The sequence below is a fragment of the Carcharhinus amblyrhynchos genome, chromosome 2 (assembly GCF_965287045.1).
Source record: "Carcharhinus amblyrhynchos chromosome 2, sCarAmb.v2.hapA, whole genome shotgun sequence".
Lineage (NCBI taxonomy): Eukaryota > Metazoa > Chordata > Chondrichthyes > Carcharhiniformes > Carcharhinidae > Carcharhinus > Carcharhinus amblyrhynchos.
Window position 1 is genome coordinate 74,169,417 of NC_137325.1, and position 25,982 is coordinate 74,195,398.

Here is a 25,982-nt window from a genome sequence, read left to right on the forward strand (position 1 = left end):
TTGGAAATGTATGTTTGTGCTCATGTGATGTAATATCAGAGAGAAGTTGGAATTATCTATCTCTCTCCCAATGTGTGTTGGTCAAATAAAGAAGTTGTTAACTGCACACCTGTCTTTTGCAAGTGTGTTAGCTGTGATCAGCTAAATACAAGACCCCACAGAGGGACCCCCAAGAAAATCCCCTTACACTAGTACAATGAAATCAAAATACCATAAGCCTCAATATTGCAGTTAAATTTAATATTAAAGTTTAAGGATGGTCAGTGAAGTTGAGTCAGCCTTTAAAAACAGTTTATTTGGAGTTAGAAAGTAAAATGTCCCAATTTCTAATTCAGAAATCTTAAACAAATTAATAAATTTATATTAGCATAAATATTTTCAGTTCAAAGTATTAGACCTGAGGCATTAACAAAACATTAGAAGTTCAGGGGCTATCTGCAAGCATTTGCAATATCAACACTAAGCTGCACAAAAAAACTGTGCAAAGACCCAAAGTGCCCAGAACAATGAGATACATGTAAGCTAAGGGGTTTAATCATAAATCAGACTATATTTAAATTTAATTACAAGAGATTTTATCTGAAATTAAAATAATTTGTTAATTCAGATTAAGCATTTTCCTGTAAATAAGTTTAGACTTCAGTTATCAAAACCAAATATGTAACCACAATAATAAGACTGATGGATATCATAATTAACATACAAAGATCATAAATACTTCAATTTGCAGGCATGGTCTACAACAAAACAATTACCAATGAAAAGATTTAGCATAATTCTTAATACTGCAATTCAGGAAAAAAGGGGCAATTTTTGATTTCAGTAAAACAGGCTGGTAGCTTTTCATACACACCTCATATTTTCGTTCTATTGCAATTAATAGAAAGGAAAAAAATCAGGTAACATATAATCGGCACTTGATCCACTATGGCAAGTTTGTCTCAACGCCCTAATTTGTTTGAAGATAAAAGTTGGAGGTGGAAGGACAATGTAACTGTACCTGTATTCATTATTACATTTATCTGTCCACAAGTAAATCTAATTCACCATGCCACTAAGATGGCTGTTTTTTTTGTCATCTAAACATCAATAACAAGTTTTGTCAGATGTACCACAGATACCAGCCAAACCTCTATAATTTCTGCTATTCAGACTTAATTTTCAGTTCTTCCCAGAATCTGACAAAGTTCTAAACATTAAAGTGCATAATGGTGAAATGTCAATGGACATCAGTTACTGTACTTAGAAATAACAAATGTCAGTTAAACAATGGGATTCAATGATCAGACTCAACTGCATGCTCAGTTGTTACAAACCACGGGAATGTGCTTTCATTACATTATTAAAACAAGGCAAGCAAGCTAACTTCCATTGACAAAAAATGTTTGAAGACGTTTCATAGAAATTACAATTTTCATTTAACTGTACAAGATGACTGTTCAATTAATTGTAGGCAAGTTCAAGCAAATATCTCAATTAAAATACTAGAACAATGGACTTTTCTGTTTGATGACTAAATGAAATAGTTGGTTAAGCCATGAATTAAACGACTGATGCATGACTTTGCACAATGAACCCTTGTATAATCATTCTAAGAATGACTCTAATTTTCACCTAATATTTAAGGTATCAAATCACATTTGCCAAAAGAACAATCTAAACGTTTGATGCTGATCAGTCTTGCATGGAATCCATGTTTTTACTACTTTAAGGTAAAATTTCCCTCAATCATAACATGACCACATTTCTTAAGAACAAGTGACAAATAGTGCATGCAGAATGAGTTTTAGGATAACTCTTCTGTTAGATTTGTGAAAATGTGATATAGTTTGCACCCCCATCCATTATGCACAGAATTAAACCACTGCAGAAGCAGCTCAAACTTATTCTTCTAATAACCTTTAATGTGCTAACTTAAATAATCTGTCAATAGAGAGTTCATTCAACAAAATAAGCACCGATACAGAAATGTATAGCTCACCTGATAAAAATCTGTTTAAATATTTCCTTGAACAACCATATGAATGTGGAGAATAAAATAACCAGTTTATACCAAAACATCATGCAGCCATTTGTACAGTTAGTCATTAGTTTTCAGTAATAAATCAATTCACTTCACACGTATAATTTAGAACACCTAGTGCGCCTGATTATTGTACTAGCAATTTGTTAGTTACTGACAGCTTTTATATTCTAAGCACTCAGAGAAGGTGAATTATGTAGCTGTGCAAGGTTAAGTTCTTCTGATTTTTTGTAATGATAGCTGGTGTTTCTGCCACAATCCACATATTGATATCTTTCAAGTGAAACCTGTTCTGTATGCCCGAAGTAAGATGTAGTAACAGTTGCTCTGAAAAGGAAGATAAATCGTGGTGAAACAACCTCTAAAAATATGTAATTTATACCAATTTTAAATGTACATGGATCCTAATAACGTCAAAAGACGACTTTTCTCTTCATTTCCTTGTTTTGCGTGGCACATAGTTTCTTTACACCTTTTTAAAAGTGAATCATTGCACAAGAACACAATTCATTAAAGAATAGGTATGACAGCACAAATGTGGAGTGTGAAAATTATTTCTGGGCTTCCAGGTTGAACTCAATGTTAAAACAGTAGGCAAGTTACATACATCTCATTGTTGCAAATTAGAGATTCTGGTTTAATTGAACCATGATGGAAAGCAATATATTGATAGCCTAAAATGTGCAACGAATGAACGTTTCAACTTGACAGCCTTGTACCTCTCTTTATTGTTCCACAGTCACAACCACCTTCAGAAATAAGCAGTATGGACCTGCATACATATCTGCAAATCAAGTTATCAAGGTGGATAATTAGCATTTATCAGAACAGCTAGCTTGGGCTTTACCTTCGTTGCTTAAATGTGAATGGGAGTATCTATTAAATAAAACCTACTTCCTGTAATCCTGGTAAAAGTTTTAATTATTACATCCATTTTATCTCTTTTAGTATGAGGCTTGGCATGATGCTTCAATGAGATTTATTTTGGGATTATATCTTTACAGTAAAAAAGTCTGACCTGTTCAGCAGATTGCCTGACAAACCCCTGGGTGGTTCGAGTGTCTGAGGTCAAAGGATGGTTTGGATCATTTTACAGGAAGGAAGGTAAAAGGTATTGACACTTGGACTTAGTGGCAACAGTCTCCCACCAAGTCCCAGGAAGGTGTAGGCACTGGGGTGCTGTAAATTGTCAATTTACTTCTAAGGTGAAAAGGGATTATAGATCAAGGATTGCCAATTACTATTTCTACCTGGATACAAGGTTAAATATCTTTCACACTGTCATATGAAAAAGGGCAGAGAAAGCCATTTCTGTGATTAAGTTACAAGCTTCCCTACAAGTCAATAAATACCCCAACAGAGCTCCATATGGTCAGCCAAGAGACGAAGCTGCTTGGCATTATGAATTACCACATTTCAATTTGAGAGATGCTCTCAAAAGTGCAAAAAGACATACACTGTGATTAAGGATTTTGGGATATTCTTGCTGGCCTGGGCAAAGAATGAATCACTGAAACAAGCTTTAACTACTGGTGGTGAATTTAAGTAGCTCTTTGAAAGCCGAGGAATGTATCTGGTGAAGAAGGTCACACAAAGTTACTACTTAGTAAAAAGCGAACATAGGAAACCAACGAAAGCTGGGAGCAGCTGTGGACTGTAATTCTGGGAAGCATAATGTGTGATATGCACACAAGGGAAAAGTCCCTATCTGTTGTTTAAAATACAAGTTGCATATAAAGTGTTCTTAGCCAAGTGTTTTTAATCATTTGTTGCAGTAAAAATTTTAAAAACATGAAATCTTGTTCTGTTATTTCTTCAGCTATCAACTGAAAACTTAAATCTTTTTAAAAAGGTTACAGATCTATGGAGATCAGGGTGGATACAGATGGGATGTTTCCCTTTGTGGGAGACTAGAACTAGGGGACATAATTTAAAAATTAGAGATCTCCCATTTAAAATGGGAACTAGAAGCCTGTGAATCTTTGGAACTCTCTTCCCCAGAAACCAGTGGAAGTAGGGTCAATGAATATTTTTAAAGGGAGAGGTAGATATAGTCTTGACTAACAAGGAGCTACTCCTGCTAATTTTTATGTTTGATTGAATGCTGCAAAAATGCTTTCTTTTGTGGGCATAGAATAGAAATAGGGGGCACTGTTTAAGAAAATTAAGTCTCCAATTTTAAGACAGAGGAGGGGAATCCATAAGGGTCATTAATCTGTGGAATTTTCTTCCCCAAAAAGTTACTGGAAATGGATCACAGAATTTATTCAAGGTTAAATTAGATTTTTGAAAGGCAAAGGAGTCAGAGATTATGGGTGGGACTGAGAGAGAAGAGAAAGACTTGAATGTGGAGTTGACATCACAACCAGATCAGTGCTGCTCTTATCAAATGGCAGATCAGACTCAAAGGGCCAAACGGCCTCATTCTACATTCTTGTATAACAATTATGGTAATATGCTTGAACAATCATACAGTTGTGGCCTCAAATCCAACTAAAGATTTCAGTACACAATCCATGCTGACACTTCAATTTAGGAGTGAGGTGATACTATATAAGACACTGGCAAGAATTTTTAGGATGACAGGGTTTTCCTTCTTGCCACTTGGCACAGTGGTTAGCACTGCTGCCTCAGTGCCAGGGACCCGGGTTCGATTCCTGGCTTGGGTCACTGTCTGTATAGGGCTTGCACGTTCTCCGTGTCGGCAGGGGGTTCCTCTGGGCGTTCTGGTTTCCTTCCAGTCTGAAAGACATGCTGATTATGTGCATTGACCCAAACAGGCGCCGAAGTGTGGCAACTAGGGGTATTTCACAGCAACTTCATTGCAGTATTAATGTAAGCCTACTTGGACTAAAAAGTAAAATTAAAGCTTATTTAAAGAGTCAGTGGCTAACACATTCCTGCCAGGAGTATTTAAACACACCTTAGTCAGAGTCAGACTCCTCAGAGGAGTTAGTCCTAGTGCCAGAAGCTGCAGAGAACAGGTCTGGGACTGCAACAGTCTCCAGGGTCTAATTTCTGGGAGTCCAGGACCAAGTAAGCTGGGCAGTCTCAGAGAAGGGATGGAACATGGAGGTACTGCACACCCACACACCACACCCCCCCTCCCCTGAGGCCCAAGCAAGGTTACTTTCTGGACTTTCCCATTGCCGTGAACTCCGCCCACAAGGCTAAAAATTGAAGCTGGGTGAGAAATGGCCCTTAAGTGGTCATTAATTGGCTGCTTAAGGGTCTCAATTGGGGCAAGCCTCACTCATCCCACCACACTAATTCACAAATTCCCAATTTCTGAATTTACACAACATGGATTTTGTTTGCACATTTACGAAGTATTTTACATCAAACTCACATTTAATATTTAGCATTCTATGCAACATACTTACTGCATCATAATCACGATGTTATGTACCTTGATCGATGTCAGTGTACAATAGTCACTGTAATAACAACGAAATAACACTTCAAGATAGTAAACAATCTCAATTTAAAAGATATTTTCAACTAAAACACAATTGTTATTCTGTTGGAAAACACTGCAATCAAATCATGCACATTTGGTCAGGCTGTTCTCCCTCATCGACATTTAAGACTATTTACATCCACTTGTCTCAGAGGGATCAGCTTCAATGGCTTTCAGTTAGAGCTGTAGTTATAGTTTTGCATTTCATCAGTAGTTAGCACTGGAGCTCAAATTCTATGTATTGATTTGGGGTTGTTGATGATTAGTACTATTTTATTCACAAATGATTTAGATGCAATATAACCCAGCATGAATCAATTCCTCATTAACACACCTCGAACTTTGTGAGCCTGAAATGAATTACTGAACATTCTTCCCAAGCTTGCATATGATATTTATATTCCAACTGACAAACCTGATACAGAATGTAAGCTAATATTAGCTAGACTTGTTTTTAAAATGAAAACCCACTGCTAATATACTTCGCCCAAAAGCAAAACACCTAATCAAGTTAGGATTGTTTTCCAGTAAATGGAGCTACAAAACACAAGCTATCCATGTCATGGCTAAACAAACAACCAGATTAAATGAAAGAAAAAGTTTTTGCTGAATTTAAAATTAACACCAAGCATTCCCAAGTAATTTCACTGTTTAAATGTCAAGGGTACCATATTGCTTATAAGCAACATTGCACTACTTATTGCATCTGCCTGCAAGTTTATAATATAAATTTGTGTATATTAAGGATTTTTGGCTACATACTCAGCAGTAAATAGCTGCTGTTGTCTATTCTACATGGAGTGGATTGTTTGCAGAAATGCAACCTATTTCTGCATGCAGCAAGGTCTGGACAACATCCAGACGTCAGCTGATTTACTTATCAAAACTCAGCAAATAATTTAACAGCAAAGTAAATGGCAGCAAGATGATGAAATAGGGCTGTTAGCAAAATGAAGCTATTTGATTAAAGGAGCCATGGCTCCAAAATTGGGAGGGCAAAAAGCAGAGATGGAATGAATGGTTGTTTTCAAACTATAGTCAAGTGGGCACTGAAACCCCAGGGTTCAGTGTTGGGAATGCAGATCTCTCAATGACAGGGTCTTAAGTATACAGGACTTAATTTCCAGATGGTATGAAACTCTGAAAATGCAATCAACAGTGAAGTGGATAACAACAGGCTTCAGGTGGACAGGAAAGTCAGGTGAAATGAGCAGACACACAGAATTGAACAAAGTAATCTGAAGTGACTGATTTTGATAAGAAACAGAGAAAACAAAGTAAATGATACAATTTTAAAGGGGTGCAGGAACAGAGACTCTCAGGGAGACGTTACTGTAATGGTAATGCCACTAGACTAATAATCCAAGGCTCAGGCTCGTGTCCAGGTGTTCAAAATCCTGAGTTCAGATAGTGTCAACGAAGGAGAACATTTCCAGTGACAGAAATGTCAGTAACCTGATGACTAGCTTTAAGGCAATTAGCAAAAGAAGCAGAGGTAACATGAGGAAGAAAGTAAAATCTACATATTATGATTTAGAATGCACTGCTGGAAAAAGCAACATAAGCAGATTTACATGATAATTTTCAAGACAGAATTGAATAAACATTTGGAGGAAAAAAATTGCAGAGCCAAGGGAAAAAGGCAGGACTGATATGTATTTTTTAAAAATAAACAGCCACTACAATAGGCCAAATACTGTTCTATGTTATTTGAAAAGGCTGTTTAAAAAAAAAGCAACATGTCTTGTTTTATCACAAGAGTTTATAGAATATAAAAGGCAAAAAGTAATGCCAAGCCTTTAAAAAAATCTAGACCCGAATTAGAATTTTAAATTCACTTGTGGTCCACACATAGAACATTGAGACATTAGTTAGGGGGCAATGCAGATGGAAACAAATGCTCCCTGGTAATGAGAAAATAATATGACAGACAAGAAATTCTGCAACTTTGTTCTAAAAAAAATAGACAATGCAAATCTGGGTGTATATAATTAAGAAAGGATAAGATAGATAGAAATAGACTTTTCCAACAGTTGCCATGCCGAGATTAAGGAGCCACTGATACACAAAGGCAAGCGATTTAGATCTGGGAGGAAAATAAACATCTTTGAGATTTGAGATGGGTGCAACTCAGTTCCAAAGTTAGAAGTTGAAGCATTCAGAATTAGAGATTGGAAGGAGCAAAAAAAAAAGAGAATAAGGCGAAGGAGAACTAGGAAATTCAACTAATTGAGATTGTTAGCTGTTGTGGAAGGCAACTGCTGACATATTTGGACTGAATAGCCAGTTTTTACATTACCCATAAAAAAATACAATAGCTTGGTGGTGCGTAGCTGAAAAAGAGACACATGTTGCCTAAGCCTTCCATCTTGTACTCACCAGGGCAGGCCACAGAACAACAATTTATACTGTATGAGAAGAGAATGCCGACTGGTTGGAAAATGGGCTCTAATTGGTAGAGGCATTACTATGGAGAGCACAGCAGGAAACAGTTAACTGCCAAGCATGCAAGAACATTTTATATACCTTAATAGGCTCTATTCTGTGCTCAAATTCATCTTCAAAATGGAGCAGTCAAATGAACTCCTTTTCTTTGACATGTGAGGTTAGAAATCTGTCAATGGTTTTACTCCTATCTACCAGAAATCAACCTTCACTAGTCAGACATGCTGAGATAACTACAGTTCACACGCTAGATGTTGGACCTCATCAGCAACCTCAAATGGCACGAGCCATTTGCTCACCATGCAAGCTTGGTGCTGAAACAGGGTGCAAAGTCTACAGGTTGCAGGATAGAGGCTGTTGTGATCAGATCGTTGCTCCCTATGTAATGTGAAAACTCAAGCTGACTGAAGGCTACCATTTTCAATCTTGAAAAGTATCCAGTCTATGGTAGATTGCCGTGGAAGGGCAAGATATCTCAAAAGTTCAGCAACTAGTTTCATGCTACTATGCTGTAGCAACACGAATACTATTCTCCACTGAAAGGATGCCGGCATCAAACCAAAAAAGATATTCTGCCTATCATACAAACTTATCTGATATACGAATGTCAATGCTGATATGATGGCAACTACGCAAGCTGTACATCCCAATGACTGGCAGTTCGTATCAAAAGCATGTACATTTGGCTGCTTAAGTAACTTCACTGCAGTGTAAATGTAAGCCTACTTGTGACTAATAAATAAAATTTACTTTTAAAGTACCAACTGCACCCAACCAGCCCATGTTTGCAAAACTCAAAACAGCAATGAACATCAGATGTGACTGTGATTAGATAATATTTGCCAAACAGTCTTGATTATGCTAAGAATTACACTGAAAACCAATTTAAAATATCAATCAAGCTTGTAGAATGGCTCATTTAGCACACACTTGGCCTCACTCTTTGCAGACAGGAGAGATTTTGTAGCTTTATCAACGAAACAAAATATTGCAGAATGTGGTTTATTCCCCAAGGAAGGGCTTGCCTGGTTTGAACTTGAGCAATAGCTTGGCAATTAATTGTTCCTTGCTACACTTGCCCATGCAATGCCTCTACCAATATTTATCAAGTAGACAATCAGCACACACTTTCCATGCAGTATAAATTGTTGGTAACCTGACGATCTGTCCTGACAAGTGCAAGACAGAAAGCTTCGACAGCAAGTTTTCGTTTTGAACAACACTTGTGTAAATTCCAAATTGAAAGAAACCTAGAAGTCTTTGTAGACTCACTGTCTGCTTACTCATAAAATCCCTACACTCCAGGTGGCCATTCAGCCCATCTGTTACTACAGAAAAAAAAACCCAAAGCCCTTAGATTGGTTAATCATACAATCAAAACAGTAGAATACAAGTCAAGGTTAAATTGTGATCACGCTGTATAATGATCTAGTCAGATAATACTGTGAATATCATATTCAGTTTTGGTTGCTAGGAAACAAGAGAGACTTTCAAGAGTCATGAGGCTGATCATTAGGTGTCAGGGTCTTAGCTATCAGGAAAGGTCAAAGAGACTTGCATTTTCCAATCTATAAAGGTAACATCCAAGAGATGACGATTATTCGTAAGAAGTTAACTCAGCAGATGACTGAACTGCAAGTAGGATTAGAGGTTACAGCTTTAAAACTATTAAATGGCAAATTAGGATCAATAAGAGGAAATTATTCTTCATGTAGACATGGCTCAACACAATGGATTCCAGGGTTAATGGCAGCACACTGGCAAGCATCACTGCCTCACAGAGCCAGGGACCCAGGTTCAATTCTTGGCTTGGGTCAGTGTGTGCCCAGAGTCTGCACGGGTTTCCTCCCGATGCTCCGGTTTCCCCTCTCAGTCTGAAAGATGTGCCGGTTAGGTGCACTGGCCGTGCTAAAAGACTTTCCCTCAGTGTACCTAAACAGGTGCCGGACTGTGAAGACTAGGCGATTTCCACAGAAACTTCATTGCAATGTTGGTGTAAGCCTACTTGTGACACCAATAAACAAACATTAAAACTTTAAACATTAAGAATTCTATTAGCTTGCAAGCCAAATCAAGAAAAATAAGTACTCTAGGAAACGACATTCCTAACCATACTCCAAATTCCTTTAATTAAATTAACATTTTGAAAATCATCAACTGACTGGGATGTTACAGAACTTGAGTATTGTTGAAATAAATATGCGGTTGAAACTTTCCAACTTGCGCATTACGATAGTTGCAAAAATGCCAAATTTCAAAGTAAACAACAATTTATACTGCGTGAGAAAACGGTGCTTATTCGTTAGCAAGTTGGCTGAACGGTCAGGACATTGTCATGGTGAAAATTTGGCACTTTTGTATCTATCCTAATGAGCGCATGATGAAAATCTTCGATAGCAGTTCTCTTTTTTCAGCAATATAAAAGCAATTTTCTTCATAACGCACTTGGCTTTATATGAATTTTACCTATAAATCAATGCTTCAAGTACACAACACTCAAAACTCATTCAGACTTTAGTCCAAGAAGTGTCTAATGTTTGTTTGCCAATTTACATTAAATTAACTTTATGGAAGTGTTAAACAGACAAGTTTTCATTACTATTTACATGCAATGCTACTTACTACATGTAGTTCATTTGGTCTCCAATTACAGTATGAACAGAGTAGTCAATCTGTAAAGGAAAGTAAATTAGTGAAAATATAGGTTAGATATAGCATAAAGCTCTTTTTCATTATGCTTGCTACAGAATGAAAAATATTCTGGCATAATTTGAGAACAGAGCCTCAAATTGGAAGATTACTTTCAACAATGGATTCACAGTACAGCAACAGATTCCACCTCACTAATGTAATATTCTTAATAAAGCAGTATATGTGAAATGTTTTGTAGAGCAAGGATAGTCACCATTTTTATTGGCATGCAAAACAATTACCATTCAGCACATGCATGCAATAGATTGTTGAAAATCCCTTATATACCAGTAAAGTCACATCTCATTTTAGGAAAATGATAACACAAATCAATTCTATTTCTTTCATTTCTTGTTCCAGAAAAGAATAGGATGAAACGAATTTCAAAAAAGGAATGGCCCATTATTAGTGAAGATTACCTGCTTCATGTCTAGAGGCCCAATTTTTGTAATATTGCTTATCCGTGATTTCCCAATAACTGTTTTCGAAAACTGCACTTGAGCACTAATGTTTGCCACATTCACTGAATAGAAGTTGTTATTAGTAATGTTTAAAATGCTCTGCAGAGACAAAATAATTAGAATGAGAAACAACTGAATTCCAACATATCGTCTTATACAAAACTATTGCAACGTACAACTTGCACTTTCATGATAGAAAATGACAATTAGAATTTTGTCTTCAGTTTCAACTTTTCATAGGATGAAATTGTGAATTACGCAGCTTTGATCATGGAGTTGTAATTCAGTGAGGCAAAAAGTAGTAGAGGCACAAGAATTTCCAATGGCTTGCTGGATAAATATGCCATGTAATGATTGTGCAAATTCACATCATTAACAAGGTCCAGAGTTAAATTACACATGCAAGCATGTGGGGATATGTTGTGAACCTTTTTATACTGTTTGTACCTTTTAATATTTTTTCTTGTACGTTTGTGTGGGGTGGAACCTTTACATATGCATTTTTAAAAAGACTCTGGTTGCAGCAGATAAAACACAGATTTGGGAGAAGTTCTTTACACAGATTTCTGAGTGAGGGGACAAGAGGTTAGAACTTCCAGTCACCACTAGAGTCAGTGGAAGGCAAGATCTATTTGAACTTGAACACTGACTGCCTTCTTTTGTTAAGTTTTTTGTTTGCTTAATAAATTACCCGGATACCACTGCATCACACGTCTCCTTGGATTAAATTTATTATCTGATCTCTGAACCTCTTCTTACAGAACTTGGTATTCTTCAGCTCAGGAAAAGATGAAAAACTATTGACTCAGAGTTAGTAGTTCTGATTTGATGCATGTGTAAAAGCAAGCTTAATCCCAGTAGATAGGACTGAGTGAGTATAAGGACTTCAGCAACACTCAGGTTGCAAAGTAATTCCAGGGATAATGTAAAAAAAAACCCAATGCTACAGATAGGAAATATGCCATAAATCCTCCTCCACCACCACCCTCCCACTCATGACAATGTCCTGTTGACAAATTAAAGACATGTTTTGAAACAACTGCCAGCCAAGGAAGTTGCAGCAAATGTTTGTGGTCAATTCTTGACCAAGGTAACAATTTTAGAATAGAAAAACAACACTTTTACCCTGAACGTGAAAGAAAATGCTCTAGAAATTCAAATCACCAGGGCTTCCCAAGTCAAAGGGTAAGATCTGAAGAAAAAGCATGACAGTCATTAAGTGCTCATTCTGCCAACCTACAATACAAAAGGATAGAGATCTCATCAATTGAGCTGAATTATTTTCCTGCACTAAGGAAATAAAGAAGGACTGCAGACAGGCTCTCCTGTTCTCAATTAAAGGATTAAAAGAGAGTGGGAGCAAAATGTTTTGGCATATATTCAGAATATCAAGCTATTATCTAATAAGAAATCAGATTGAAATTTAAGTGCAAGCAGTAACTGCTTGATCAAGAGGATCCTTTCTTGAAATAGTGTGGATGAGTCAAGAGACTCTTAAAGAATTACAGCATTAGTATAACAACAATTGCAAAGTATTCATTTACTGTATTTTTCTTTTTTAAAGAAGTGTCAATTTTCACAAATTTAACAGCTGAGGGCTTACCGTGATGTTGAGATAAACTACCCGGTTGACTTGGTCATAACTGACATAAATTGACTTCACACCAACATAACTCACATCAATAGAGCGTGGGAAGAGGAAAAATACTGCCAATCCAGAAAGCAGCAAACAAAGAACAACTGATGATGTCACATACAGTTTTCTGCAAAACAATTATTGAAATATTTTAAAACAGCGTATAACATTGTGATGTTCATTGGTTAAGCTAAATTAAGTGAAAGTTCAGTATTCTCTGATTAGTTGATTACTGATGGATCTAACTTATTTGCAGGTGCTGTCATTCTATCATGTTGTCAGTGTTCAATTGTTGATTTGTTGACCCATGCTTTGTTCCATGCATTTATCTATAAATCTATTATATATTACATTTGGTTTCAATTAAATATCAAAGAACCTGCAGCAACTGTTAATCTGTAATCCCACAAACTGGTCACTGAATTCCCACAAACTGCTGAAAAGTCTTCAGAAAAAAATTACAAACAAAAAAAACTTTTAGCAAGTGAACTCTTATGCTCACTGATGTAAACCATTTTAAGTAAAAGGGACATAAATTAACCTCAAATGCAACTTGCACTACCACACCATTCACCAAAATAGATAAGTAGAACAGAACAAACAAAGATGAAATGATTTACAGAGAAAAACAGCAGAGATGAAATGGAGATAAAAGCAGGAGAGAGCAGCAAACAAGTTCAAAAGGGATAAGAGTGACAACGTTCTCCAGTTTAACCAGGGCAACATAATGGGAAGTCATTGCATCAGTAGCAACAACCTAAAATCATTTCCAACTTTTTAAATTGCTGCTAGATTGGACCTGACTCAATCACACTTTCAACAGGAGAGAGGCAGCACTTCAATTAAACTGTCCATTTATTCAACTCCAAGCAAAATACATTAAGACAAATCCAGTAGTAACAGCTCCAGACAGACATCAGATGATGCTTAAATCACAAACTGAGTACGCCAGTGCTCCTCAAAAAACCTCACTTCAGAAAGGCAAAAGAAAATCACAAAATGCACCACCTAAATGTGCCCACTATCCCTAAATTCCCCACAGTAACATAGACCTCAGTTACCAACAGGTATGCAACTAAAAACTCCAATGGCTGATGCACCAGTGTGGCAGTAATCAATAACAAGGCCTCGCCCCAACCCTTTCCAGCCAATTTTGAATGTGGATACTACTGCCAAAAGCAATCACCTATCAAGATCCTTCTAATAACCCTATTGACTTTTATCTTCTCTCACCATCCAATCACCTACAGGACCATCAAGTGCTTAAAAGTCCAAAATCTTATCCCCCTCATGGATACAATGGGAACGCTGCTTTCAAGTGCTCTAGCCTCTGGAAAAAAAAGCTTAGCCTAAGTCTCATTGGAGAATTCAGACTCCAGTAACCGCTTTCCTCAGTTGACCAGTCTTTTGTGTTCTGAAGAATAGCTACAGCAATAGAAACTTCACAGCCATCTAGAGCATTATGTCCTACAACTTCAGGGAACATAATCTGAAACCATTACAATAAGATAGGCAACCTAACTCGAATCCAAAGAATCTGTAGAAACTTCTACTCTACTGTTGCAACATTCAGGTCTGACTATTGTTATTTAAACTCCAAAATAACTGCAGAACACCAAAAAGGAATTAAAATGCCTCTCCTTGAATGCAAGTTTAAGAAAAGGGGTAAGCCATTCAGGACTGAGATGAGGAAGAACTTCTTCACTCACAGTTGTGAACTTGTGGAATTCTTTACAACAGAAAACTGTTGTGGCCAGTTTGTTAGATACATTCAAGAGAGAGCTAGACGTGATCCTTGCCATTGTGGCTAAAGTGATCAAGGGGTATGGGGAGACAGCAGGAATGGGATATTGAAAGTGCATGATAAATCATGATCATGTTGAATGGTGGTACAGACTTGAAGGACCAAATGGCTTATTCCTGTACCTATTTTCTACATTTATATGAAAAAAGGAAAGCACTGTAAAGAAAAACGACCCATTATCCAGGAATAAGGGAATAGCTAATATTGGATAGGGTAAAGCCCATCAAGGGTACTACAATTTCCTGTCACTTACCAATCTGTCAACTGTTTGGTCAATACCATGCCATCATATGTTTCTCCATCTTGAGATATAGCCTTCAGGTTGTTCTAGTTCCATGTTTTAAAATTCCACATCTTCCTCCTACTCTCCCTCCCAACAGATCATTCAAAATGTACTTCACTGACCATGCCTTCAATCCACTCTCATTTCCTACTGGTACTCAGCATCCAATTTTACTTTTGTGAATCATTTTGTAGTTATACATTTAAAAAAAGTGGTATAATAATACAAAGGATAAAATACAGGAAAAACGCAGAAAATCCAGTGTTGATATAAAGACAGATTAGCAGTTCACAGCAGTCAGAAGACATTTGACTTAGAACACTTTAGAATTGATAATTTAGTTCATAACAGAAAGCAGTTCCATGATTATAAGCTCTGATATTTGTGTTTTTTCAACAGTTTTAGCTATAGAAAAACTAGACTAGAGAGATCTGTTATTTCAATATAAATTCATACTCAAATTCCATTGGAATTATTTATCTTGTTTAATCAACTGCAATTAATAATCTGTGATTATACAAAGCAATTCTGCATCTACTCTCAAATTTGTTGCAATTATTAAAGGTTAAAATGAGCCACAATTGCTACTTTCCACATGACAAAGACTTAAAAGTAGCAGCTTTCTATTATATGTCTAGCTGATTAGACTGATTCAATGAACTCAGAACAAGTTATTAACATACAATTCATGTAATTTGGATTCCTCCCAGAAAAAGTTATGAATTTCACAAAATGTTTTGCTTTACTTGGTTTCAAATTGAATCTGCTGATCTCGACCAAATCTGCAGTAAAATTGATTGGTTTTAGTTTATTCACTTTTCTCACAAGATTATGACAAAAGTAAATCATGCTGGAAGTAACAATGATTCCCCATTTGGGAACAGCCTACCAACACTCATGTTAAAACAAGAATGCTGCCACTTTGGAAAGATTATGGGCAATTGGCACTTGTGTATGGGCGTCTGGAACTCACTGCCTGAAAGGGGAGGAGGAGCAGAAGCAGAAACTCTCAACTAATTTAAAAGGTACCTGGATATGCACCTCAAATCTATAACTAGCAGGGCTATGGTCCAAGTACGGGAAAGTGGGATTGGGCTGGGTGGCTCAATCTCAAGCCGGTGCAGACACGATAGGCCAAGTGGCCTCTTGCTGTACCATAAACTATTATTCAATGTAACAGCACCCCAATTAAAAAAAGGTCCATGGAGGCAAAAGGAAATTACCTTATTCATTTCAAGTCACAATGTGTCAGCCAAACTCCTGGTGATTCTACTCAGACATTTATTGGGATATAGATCATTGTATTTTGTGGACAAAGACATAAATAAAAATGCTTAAGTCCAATTGATCAACAACATCAGTATTTTCCTTAATGAGGGAACTTGACAAGACTGCATGAACTTCAGAAGACATTGATGTCGCTCACAACTTTAAATTCCTATTCGGTAACTTACAATTCAAAACAGAACTTTACACAAATAGCCACACAAATTCATAATAGCCATGCATATACTATTTCCTAAATATTTGGAGAGAACCTACGTTCGCCTTGGTCTCAGTCTTTGATCACTATAAGGAATCAAGGCCACAAGCTGGTTTTCTTGATCTAAAAATGAAGAAAGATGATTTAATTCAGGGCAGAATTAGAATAAGGTAATTTTTGCTCAAAACCAATGAGTTATTCAAAGGAGAAAACAATCGTTAGTGTTTCCATAACCATGTAAAATTTATTATATTTTAAAGATGATATTTCTAACTAGCAGCAGCATTTTTTTTAAAAAACACTACTTGAATGCAATCTGGAAGTGCCCAAACTGAGAACAGTTAATATAAATCAGTGACTAAAAAATCTTAGATCAGGCTCAGCACAAAGGATTGTATTTTGAAATGTGCAGCATTAGATCATCCAGAACTTTGAATTCAGCTCCTTTACTACAACACGTATAGAAACATAGTAAACTTAAGTAGATCTGTGGGTCTACACTAGTAAATTACCACAAAGTCTGTGAAAACCCAAGTAACTCACTAGTGTCCTTCAGGAATGCGTATGCCATGTCTAATCAGCTGTAATTGCAACTCTACTACCAGAAGAAAAATCTTAATGCCCCCAGGGATGGACAGCATATATAATCTTACCATACTTCACACATACCAAGAATTAAAAATTAAGAAGCACTTTAGTGATCTGAGACATTACAAAGCAGTCCAAAAACCAAGGGATTACCTCTGAAGTGTAGTAACTATTGGCACAAGCAGTAATTGGTTACTGCTGGCTAGTACATTCCTCAAATGTTGGGTGAAGATACATACAAACCAACATCAGCCAAAATTGATTGGTGATTGCACAGGTAGGCAGGCAGAGATCCATCTGTCCACTGTTACTCCCAAATATAGTCAGATTTCACCATGGGTGGCCTGTGTTTCCATAACAAGTTTAATATGGCATTTTAGAATGCTAATAGCAGGTTCACATAATAATTCAATCTCTTAGCCTGTAAAGGTGATGGTTTATTCATTTTATCTGTCTGATTGACAAAAATACATCTTAAGCTTCAGTAGGAAATTATACTCAATTAAAATTATACTCAATCTTTTGGGTTCAAAGGAAAATAATTAAACATGTTTAATTAAGTGGCTAGATGTAGTTTAACTGACTTTGAAAATAATACTCCTGAATAACCAAACATTGTAGTAAAAACAAAATATTGTTGATATTATAAATCTGTTGAAAAAAATCACAAATGAAAAACTGGGCAATTTAATCCAAGTGAAGTAGGTCTTGCCTGCCAGCTGGAAATCCAAAGAGAGCCCCTTGTTACCTCTGTTGAGAAGGGCCGTCAAATTAAGTGCCTCTAATTTAACTGGCCAGCAACCAGCCTTACCCAGGATCTAGGACCCCAGTGGCTGAAATCTCATTGGTCAGAGGCTGGCAGCTCTCCATTACAGGACTGCCAGTGAGAACAGTGGCAACTACCAGCAAGTCTCTCATAAGAGGCCTAGGATCGCCAAGGAGCCCAGACCACAAGTGAGTGAGGCCCTTAACAGCAGCTATCCAGCTGGGAAGAGCACTAAACAGTTATTGGAGCCTGTGACAAAGGAAATGAAATAATTGTGGGGGAGTTTAATCTTCATACAGATTGGAATAATCAAATTGGCAATAATGGTCTAGAAGCTGAGTTTGTAGAATGTTTGCAACACTTCCTTGGAGCAGTATATACTGGAGCAGACCAGAGATAAAGTTATCTTAGATCTAGAATTGTGCAATGAAGTAGAGTTGGAGGAATATAATAGTAAAAGATTTATTGGGAAATTATGACCATAATACCATTCAATTCTGTGAAGTTTGCAAGTAACATACACCAATTGCACACAAAAATCTTCAAACTTAAACAAAGCCAAACATAGGCACAAGGGGAGAAAGCACTAAGGTTAACTGAATAAGTAGACTAAAAGGTATGGAGACTAAAAGGTACAGTAGGAAATATTGGAATAAACAATTCAAAATGTTCAACTAAAATACATTCCATTAAAAACAAAACTCAGCAAGGACCAGTTAATCACTCAGGAAGTTAAGGATTGAATTCCTACAGTGCAGAAGAAGTCATTCAGCCCATCGACTCTCTGACAGAGTATCTTACCCATACCCTCCCCCTGACCTATCCCTGTAACCCCACACATTTCACATGGCTAATCCATCTAACCTACATATCCTGGAACACTAAGGAGCAATTTAGCATGGCCAATTCACCTAACTTGCACATTCTTGGACTGTGGGAGGAAATCCATGCAGACATGGGGAGAATGTGCAAACTCCACACAAATAATCACCCAAGGCCAGAATTGAACCCAGGTCCTTGGTGCTGTGAAGCAGCAGTGTTAACCACTGTGCCATGGCACCCCACGACGGCACAGTATTGGATTAAAAGAGGCTTATAATGTTGCAAAAACAGCAGGAAGTCTGAAGGTTTGGAGTATTTAGAAACCAAAAAGCCACCAAAAAAATTCATAAAAAAAGAGAAAAACTACGAATGAACTGCTCAGAAGTATAAAAACAGATTGCAAGAGATTTATAGGCATACAAGGAAGAGTGTAACTAAAATAAGCACTAGTCCCAAGAAGCAGAGACAGGAAAGAGAACAAGGAAGTGGCAGGGATTTTTAACAAATAGTTGTGGTCTGCTTCACAGTAGCACCACACCAGAAAAGACAATATCCTGGAGGATAAAATGAGGACACAAATATAAGCAGAAGTAAAGAATTGGAGAAACTTAAGGAATTGAAATTGAACAAATCCAAACGATTTGATAGTCTACACCCTACTGCACTGAGTTAGCTGCAGAGATAGTGGATGTGCTATGATTTTCCAAAATTCCTTAGAGATTCAGGAATAGTTCCATTAGATTGGAAATTGTCAGATGTTACACCACTTTAAGGAAGGAGGGTAGAAAACAGTGAACTTCAGGCCAGTTAGTCTCACAACAGTTGTTAAGAACATGCTGGAATCTATTACTAAGGAAGTCATAACAATGCACTCTGAAAAACATGGTACAATTAGGATAAATCAGTGTGGTTTTACAAAACAGAAATTCTGGATAGCGGAGTGGTTAATAGATAGACAGCAGAGCGGACACAAAGAGCTTTTTTCAAGTTGGTAGGCAGTGAATAGTTTTTTTAAAAGTTCATTTACAGGATGTGGGTATCATTGGCTAGACCAACAGTTATTGCCCATCCTTGCTGTCCTTCAGAAGTTGGTGGTGAGCTACCTTCTTGAACCACTGCAAGTCCCCATAGTGCTGTTTGAAAGGGTTCCAGGATTTTGGAACCCTTATTGTCTGTGACAATAAGGAACAGTGATATATTTCCAAGTCAGGATGCTAAGTGGCTTGAAGGGGAACATCCAGGTGGTAGTGTTCCCAGGTATTTGTTGCTTTTTGTTTCCTTTTAGAAAATAGCGATCATGGGATTGGAAGGTGCTGCTTAAGGAACCTTGGTGAATTGTTGCAGTGCATCTTGTAGATGATACACAAGGCTGCCACTGTTTGTCGGTGGAAGGACTGAATGTTTATGGAAGTGCCTCAAGGATCAGTGATGGGATTCTCAGCTATTTTCAATCTAAACTAATGACTTAGATGCAGAGGCAGAGAATAATGTGTCTAGGTTTGCTGATGATACCAACCTAGGTGGAAGTGTAAGCCGTGGGAAGGACGCAGAATACGGCAAAGAGATACAGACAAGTTAGGCGAATTGTCAACACGATGGCAATGTAGTTTAATACAAGGAAGCGTGAAATTATTCACTTTGGTCATAAGAATAAAAAAATTTAAGAAGGTGAATCCTGTTAAGTGTCGATGTTCAAAGAGACTTGGTATGCTGGTACAAGGAACACAGCAAGTTAGCATACTGCAAGCAATTAGAAGGCAAATTGCCAATTGATCTTTATTACAATGGGATTGGAACACAAAAATAAAAGAAGGCTTGCAACAGTTGTATAAGGTTTTGATGAGACTGCACCTGGAATACTGTATGCAATTTTGGTCTCCACATTTAAGAAAGTACATACTTGAATTGGAGGCAATTCAGCAAAGGTTCACTAAATTGGTCTCTGGATGAGAGGGTCAGTAAATTGGGCTTATATTCCCTCAAGTTAAGAAGAATGAGAGGCAATCTCATTGGTTCCCTTCACAGCACAGCATCTTGCCTCTAAATCAGAATGTTGTCGGTTCACGTCCTACTCCAGAGGCTTAAGCACATAATCTAAGCTGACTTTTTCAATTTAGTGCTAAATTATCAAAGATGCTATTTTTGATGATAAACCTTGGCCACACTGCTTGGTCAGGTGGGCATAAAGATTTCATTGCACAATTCAAAGATGAGAAGGGAGTTTTCAGCATCCAGGCCAAGACTCATCCTTCAATCAGCACCACCAAAAAAGATTAACTGGCCATCTCTTATCATTCACTTATGTGGAATATTGCCATGTACAAAATGCTTGATGCAATGACTATATCTTGAAAGTAATTTGTTAGTTATGAAGCCCTTTAGGAAGCAAAAGGTGTTGTATAAATGACAGCTACTTGCAAAGAAAATTTAAAAACAGATTTCTGAAGCTTGAAATGGATTTCCCACCTGAGTGACTTTAAAGCGAACTATAACATGACTGCCAAATCACTGAATATATTCAAGTTTAAAGACAGATTTTTGAACTATAGGATATCTGACAGCATGAGAAACAGGCAGGGAAGTAAAGCCGAGTTCAAGATCAGATCAAGTCATATTATTCAATAACACCGCAGGCTCAAGGGGCTTTTAAGTATATTCCTGCTCCTATTTCTTACATTGCTGGTGATATTCACCAAAGTCTGATAAAGGTCAGTGAAAGTCAAAACACATGTGGCCTGACCCTCTATTACAGAATCAGGTTTCTTTAGGAACAAAATTTCAGATCTGTTTTATCTGTGTGCATTTTATCCACTGAGGTTGTTAATTTTCCAGCCAGAGGAGAATAAATTGGAAAACATCTTTAAATTGACATTTTTACACTAAGAAAATCTCATATTAAATCAAAATTTAATAAAATGCATTGAATTTGTACACACCAACAACAGTTTAGGAACATATCCAATTATAAAATCTGTGAAGGACACCTTAAGTACAGTGTAAAAGATATATTATAACATAACATTTTTCAGGACTGCCACTAGATTTCAAAGTTTAGAACATTTTTGAAAATTAAGCTCACAATAACAGTCACTGAAGTATGACAAATAAATGCCAAGACAGCATGCTGAGATGTTCAATTCTATCTAAGCCTGTAGTTTTTGAAACTTAATTCTACAAATTCAGTTGTATATTATGTTCTGCAGACAGCTATGCCTTGACAATGGCCAAGGAGAACAAATAAAGCTCTTAATTACTGTTAATAAGAACAGTTTCACTTCATAAAATACTCGTACATTATATGCCAATCCCCAAATTCCACAGCCATAAAAGTCTCAGAATTATCAGCAAGAACATTCAGAAATAATCACCTCTTGGAATTCTTCCTGTCCCTTGACACGTTGGACAGGTAACACTGTCACGACCTGTGAATTCCACATAGGGAAACTGAGAGACATCCCCATTTCTACCAGAGTCTTCATCCTGATTGGTTGAAATATCCAGTTTATCCCTGTCAGTTATTGACGCGCAGGACTCACTGCCTTCGCTTACGGGTTTGTGCAGTGATAAACGAGATAGATGTTTCCCCATGGTTCAATAATCACTTTAAAGGAAAAAGGATGAAAACAAGTAAATTTACATATACATGTAAGCCAGAAGCTTCACCTATAAATCCAGTAGCAAATAAAATCTTAATTTGCATCGTTAAAATTGATCTTCTAAATGAAGCATAATTAATGCCCCATGAGGACAAATTTATAAAAACACAATAACACAGGAGCTTTACTATGACTGAAAACCATTAGGACATCTGTGTCAGGTGACATTATTCAAGTTTAAGACATCAGCTATTGGCAAATTAGGTTCACATTGCAGCCCAAAATACTTGACTGTCACTCTTGAAGCCAACTTTCAGGCTAGAGGTTTGCTTAAGCACTTTAGTATTGTGATACATTTTGTGCAAATAGCCAAGCAGCAGGCAAATTCCAAGTCTTAACATAATTAGTTGCTTTAAATTAAAATACACATTTTCTAAACTAAAACAATTAAGTTCAATAATTAATATGTTGAGATGCCCCCAAATCCTGGACCAATTCGCTTCTGAATTTAGTTCAAGGTTTTCTATGAAATTTGCCTCGAACCAGAGCACTTTAAATTAGCATTATCAAATAAAGTATGATACTGAGCCACATAAGGTGATATTAGATCAAATGACCAAAAGAGGTCAAAGAGGTAGGTTTGAAGGAGGGAATTGAAGGAGGAAAACAAGGTACAGAAGTTGAAAAATATCAAAAAGGGATTTCCAGATCTTAATGTCCAGCCAGACAAAGGCATTGCCTCAATAATGGAAAGAACACATACCTTGAAGGATTGCAGGCTGGAGGGATCGGAAGGGTAAGGCCCTGGAGGAATTTAAAAGATGAAAATTTCAAAATCAGGGTGTTCATAAGCCAATCTAGGTAAGAGTTGAAAATGGCAAAATAATTAAACAGAAGTTTCCACATAAGTAACCACGGAAGGAGGTGGGTGCAAGCAGGTAGTCGTACCTTTGAAGAGGTTTGTATAGAAATCCATAACATTAAATTTGAATTGTTTATGAGCAGCTGAAATGAATTCTCAACTTGAAAGGAACAGTGATACTGCATGTTATAACAACAGAAAATACTGAAAACACTCTACAGATGCTGTCTGACCAGGATTAATCTTTCAGTTTAATGATCTTCATTAGAACTTTGATGAAAAGCCATGAATCTCATTTGTTAACTCTGTTTTTCCTCTTTTCTTTAGGCACCATTCTGCTTTTATTTCAGATTTTGGGAATGTATTTGCCATCTGTATTGCTAATTGCAAATTACCTTAATGTAAAAGGAATTTCTTTGTTTGAATAGTGAACACTACTTGAGAGATTCAAATCATCCGACAGCAAAATCCAATTTATTGTCTCAACATTTCTGAAGGTAACAAAACATAAACAGAACACTTTGCAAGCAAGGTTGTGCTAATTTGTGCTGGCAGTACGATAATAATCGTAAAACTCAACTATACCGTGGACTGTGTTTGACCAACAAAAAGAGCATTTTCACATAGATGTTAAACATTCAAGAATTATATGTTGCGATTTTGAATGGTAATTGCAACTCATTAGTGTGTTTCAATTAAGCCAATAACGAAAATCTATTATTTTCTGGAGGAAATACATACCAAGGGCTTAACCTCTCTCTCTCATCCTCAAACTGCAATATTAACACAAACTCAAAAGCTGATCTGCTGCCTCCTTTCTGCCCTTTCCCCATCATGAAAGCCAATGAAAATCTCTTCCTAAAATACCAGGGTATTTAGGTCTGCGAAAAAAGTCAAATAAAGCTAAATAAAATTGATAAAATCAGAAAATGCTGGAAACACTCAGATTATGGCACATCTGTGGAGAGTGAAAGTGTGTTACCAGGTGGGATTTCACAGCTTTGCAGACTGGAAATTCCCGCCAGAGGTCAACATGGTGGCACAGTGGCTAGTCACTGCCTCACAGCTCCAGGTTCAATTTTAGCCTTGGGTGACTGTGTGGAGTATGCACGTTCTTTCTCTGTCTGCATAGGTTTCCTCTGTGTGCTTCGGTTTCTTCCCAGACTCAAGATGTATGGTTAGATTAGCTGGCAATACTAAACTGCCCCTTAGTGTCAGAGATTAGCAATGTAAATTAATGCAGTTACAATGATAGGACCTGGGTGGAATTGTTGTCGATGCCGCCAAATAGTCTCCTTCTGCAGTGTAGGGACTCTATTCTATGATTCTAGGTCAACGGGCATTTCCATTGTCCGCCCATCGCCTGCTCTGATTTCTTGGCAGGCGAGACAGCAAAATTCTGATGACTGCCTCAAGTCTGTGACCTTTAACAGAACATAAACTTGATAATCCCTTAAAATGGTCATCGCAACAGAAGAGTACATATAGGGAAAATACAAATAAACATATTTTAAATGTCTTTTGACAGGAGAGAGCTGATTTAGGAAAAGACTGGATTTTAAAGTAAAATCAACTAGAAACTTTAAAATCCAGTAAAATTAGATTCAAAAACTGGTTGAGTTTTCTATAATGGTTGTCCACATAAGTTCAATCACAATATTGTGCAAAACATTCCAAACAGAAGTTCAGGATAACACATATACTCAATTGTATAGATGTCTGTACTTTAAAACTTTAGAAGGGTAATGCTGAAAATAAGATGAAATGAAAGAGCTAAAATAGTCTGATTGTGAATTATAGTCAGAGTCCAAAACTAAGAAGAATCAAATAAAAATGTAATAAAAATATTTTATATTGTAAAAGAAAAACCAAAGCATAGTTAGTTGAAGAAATGAGATTTCAGGTAACTTCAAGCAATTGAAGTATTGATCCAGCTAATACTGCAAGAAGCTACTTGGAGACATGGGTCATATCCTTTTGACCAGTCAGATTGCCAGAAGACAACTCCCAGCCAGTGGACCAGTATGTTAATTAGGGTAACATTAATACAGCTAGAAAATAGCTGAGCAAATCAAGAAGAGTGTATGTTCTTTATGAGCAAACTATTATTCTGAAATACTGAATCTAAATTACAAGTTGAGTGGCATTTTCAGGTTGCAATTAAAAACTAACTTCCAGGCTCAATTTAAGGTTGGGAACATTGACTTCTGGATCCATAAAGTATTTATTGTTTTTGGGATAATTTTAAATGTTCAGCAATTACAGAAAGGGGCAAATGTGCATGAAGCAGTAACTCAAGTGTAACTGACAAAAGACACCCACATTATTTCCTGTTGCATCAGCAAATATATCATTGTGTAAACTGAGCGCACTCATCAGGTTACGGAACCAAAGGACACAACACAAATGTAAACAGGTAAGCCACTATTCAATACTAAAAATTGCCCCATTAAAATTGGAAGCTGGAAAATAGGATTTAAGTATCAACCCTAAAATCTAGAAGCCTTTCAAAGTTTACTGGGGAAACATGAAAACAGCACGTCGCAAGTCTCCCGTAAATGAACTTCATAAAAGGTGTCCAGTGGAATATTTATGCACCGCACAGGTCAGAAAAATAATAATAATGCATTAACAGAGATGTTTTCCCCTCTCTGTCATATTGCATGCTCCTCACGCGTGCAGTCGTGCGCATCCTTTGCAGCGGGCGAAGAGAGTGGCTGCTCTGGGGCGATGCACTTGTACCGAGCGGGCCAGACTCGCGCGGACACTGTTCTAGAAAAGCTCGCCGCTCTGCCTCGCGGCGAGAGGTGAGCAACGGTCGGGGGGGCCGGAGGCGACACGCGACGCCGTCCCTTTAACCCCGTGTCAAACTACCTCTCACCTGACCTTTCCCTCGGCTCCGCCACACCAGCGGCTTGCTTACTGGTTCCCTTGTCCAAAAGGAGATGGGATTCCACCGCCGGGTAAGTTCATTTATTTTTTTAACAAACTCATCCCCCTCCGCCGCCGCCCACTGTGTTTACCTTTCTCTCCACGTCCCCAATCAACGGCAGCACGGGCTG

The 25,982-nt window shown here is 37.3% G+C and overlaps 1 protein-coding gene across 6 annotated transcripts; it reads right to left on the reverse strand.

Annotated features, from left to right (window-relative positions):
• Positions 1–274: 274 nt before the first annotated feature.
• On the reverse strand, positions 275–25,982 carry tmem106ba (transmembrane protein 106Ba). 6 transcript variants are annotated; one of them, XM_080207455.1, is made up of 9 exons: positions 25,944–25,982; positions 22,822–22,862; positions 21,831–22,063; positions 16,346–16,409; positions 12,684–12,843; positions 11,039–11,179; positions 10,551–10,600; positions 5,407–5,460; positions 275–2,350 (listed from the first exon to the last, which is right to left on the reverse strand). In XM_080207455.1, the coding sequence occupies exons 3-9, from the start codon at positions 22,048–22,050 to the stop codon at positions 2,194–2,196; spliced, it is 846 nt and encodes a 281-aa protein (XP_080063581.1). In that variant the 5' UTR covers positions 22,051–22,063; positions 22,822–22,862; positions 25,944–25,982; the 3' UTR covers positions 275–2,193. The 6 variants fall into 6 exon arrangements, with proteins under 6 accessions (XP_080063581.1, XP_080063551.1, XP_080063572.1 ...); XM_080207425.1 differs by lacking the exon at positions 25,944–25,982 and adding an exon at positions 25,802–25,936; XM_080207446.1 differs by lacking the exon at positions 25,944–25,982 and adding an exon at positions 25,802–25,936 and having other exon boundaries at positions 22,822–22,915.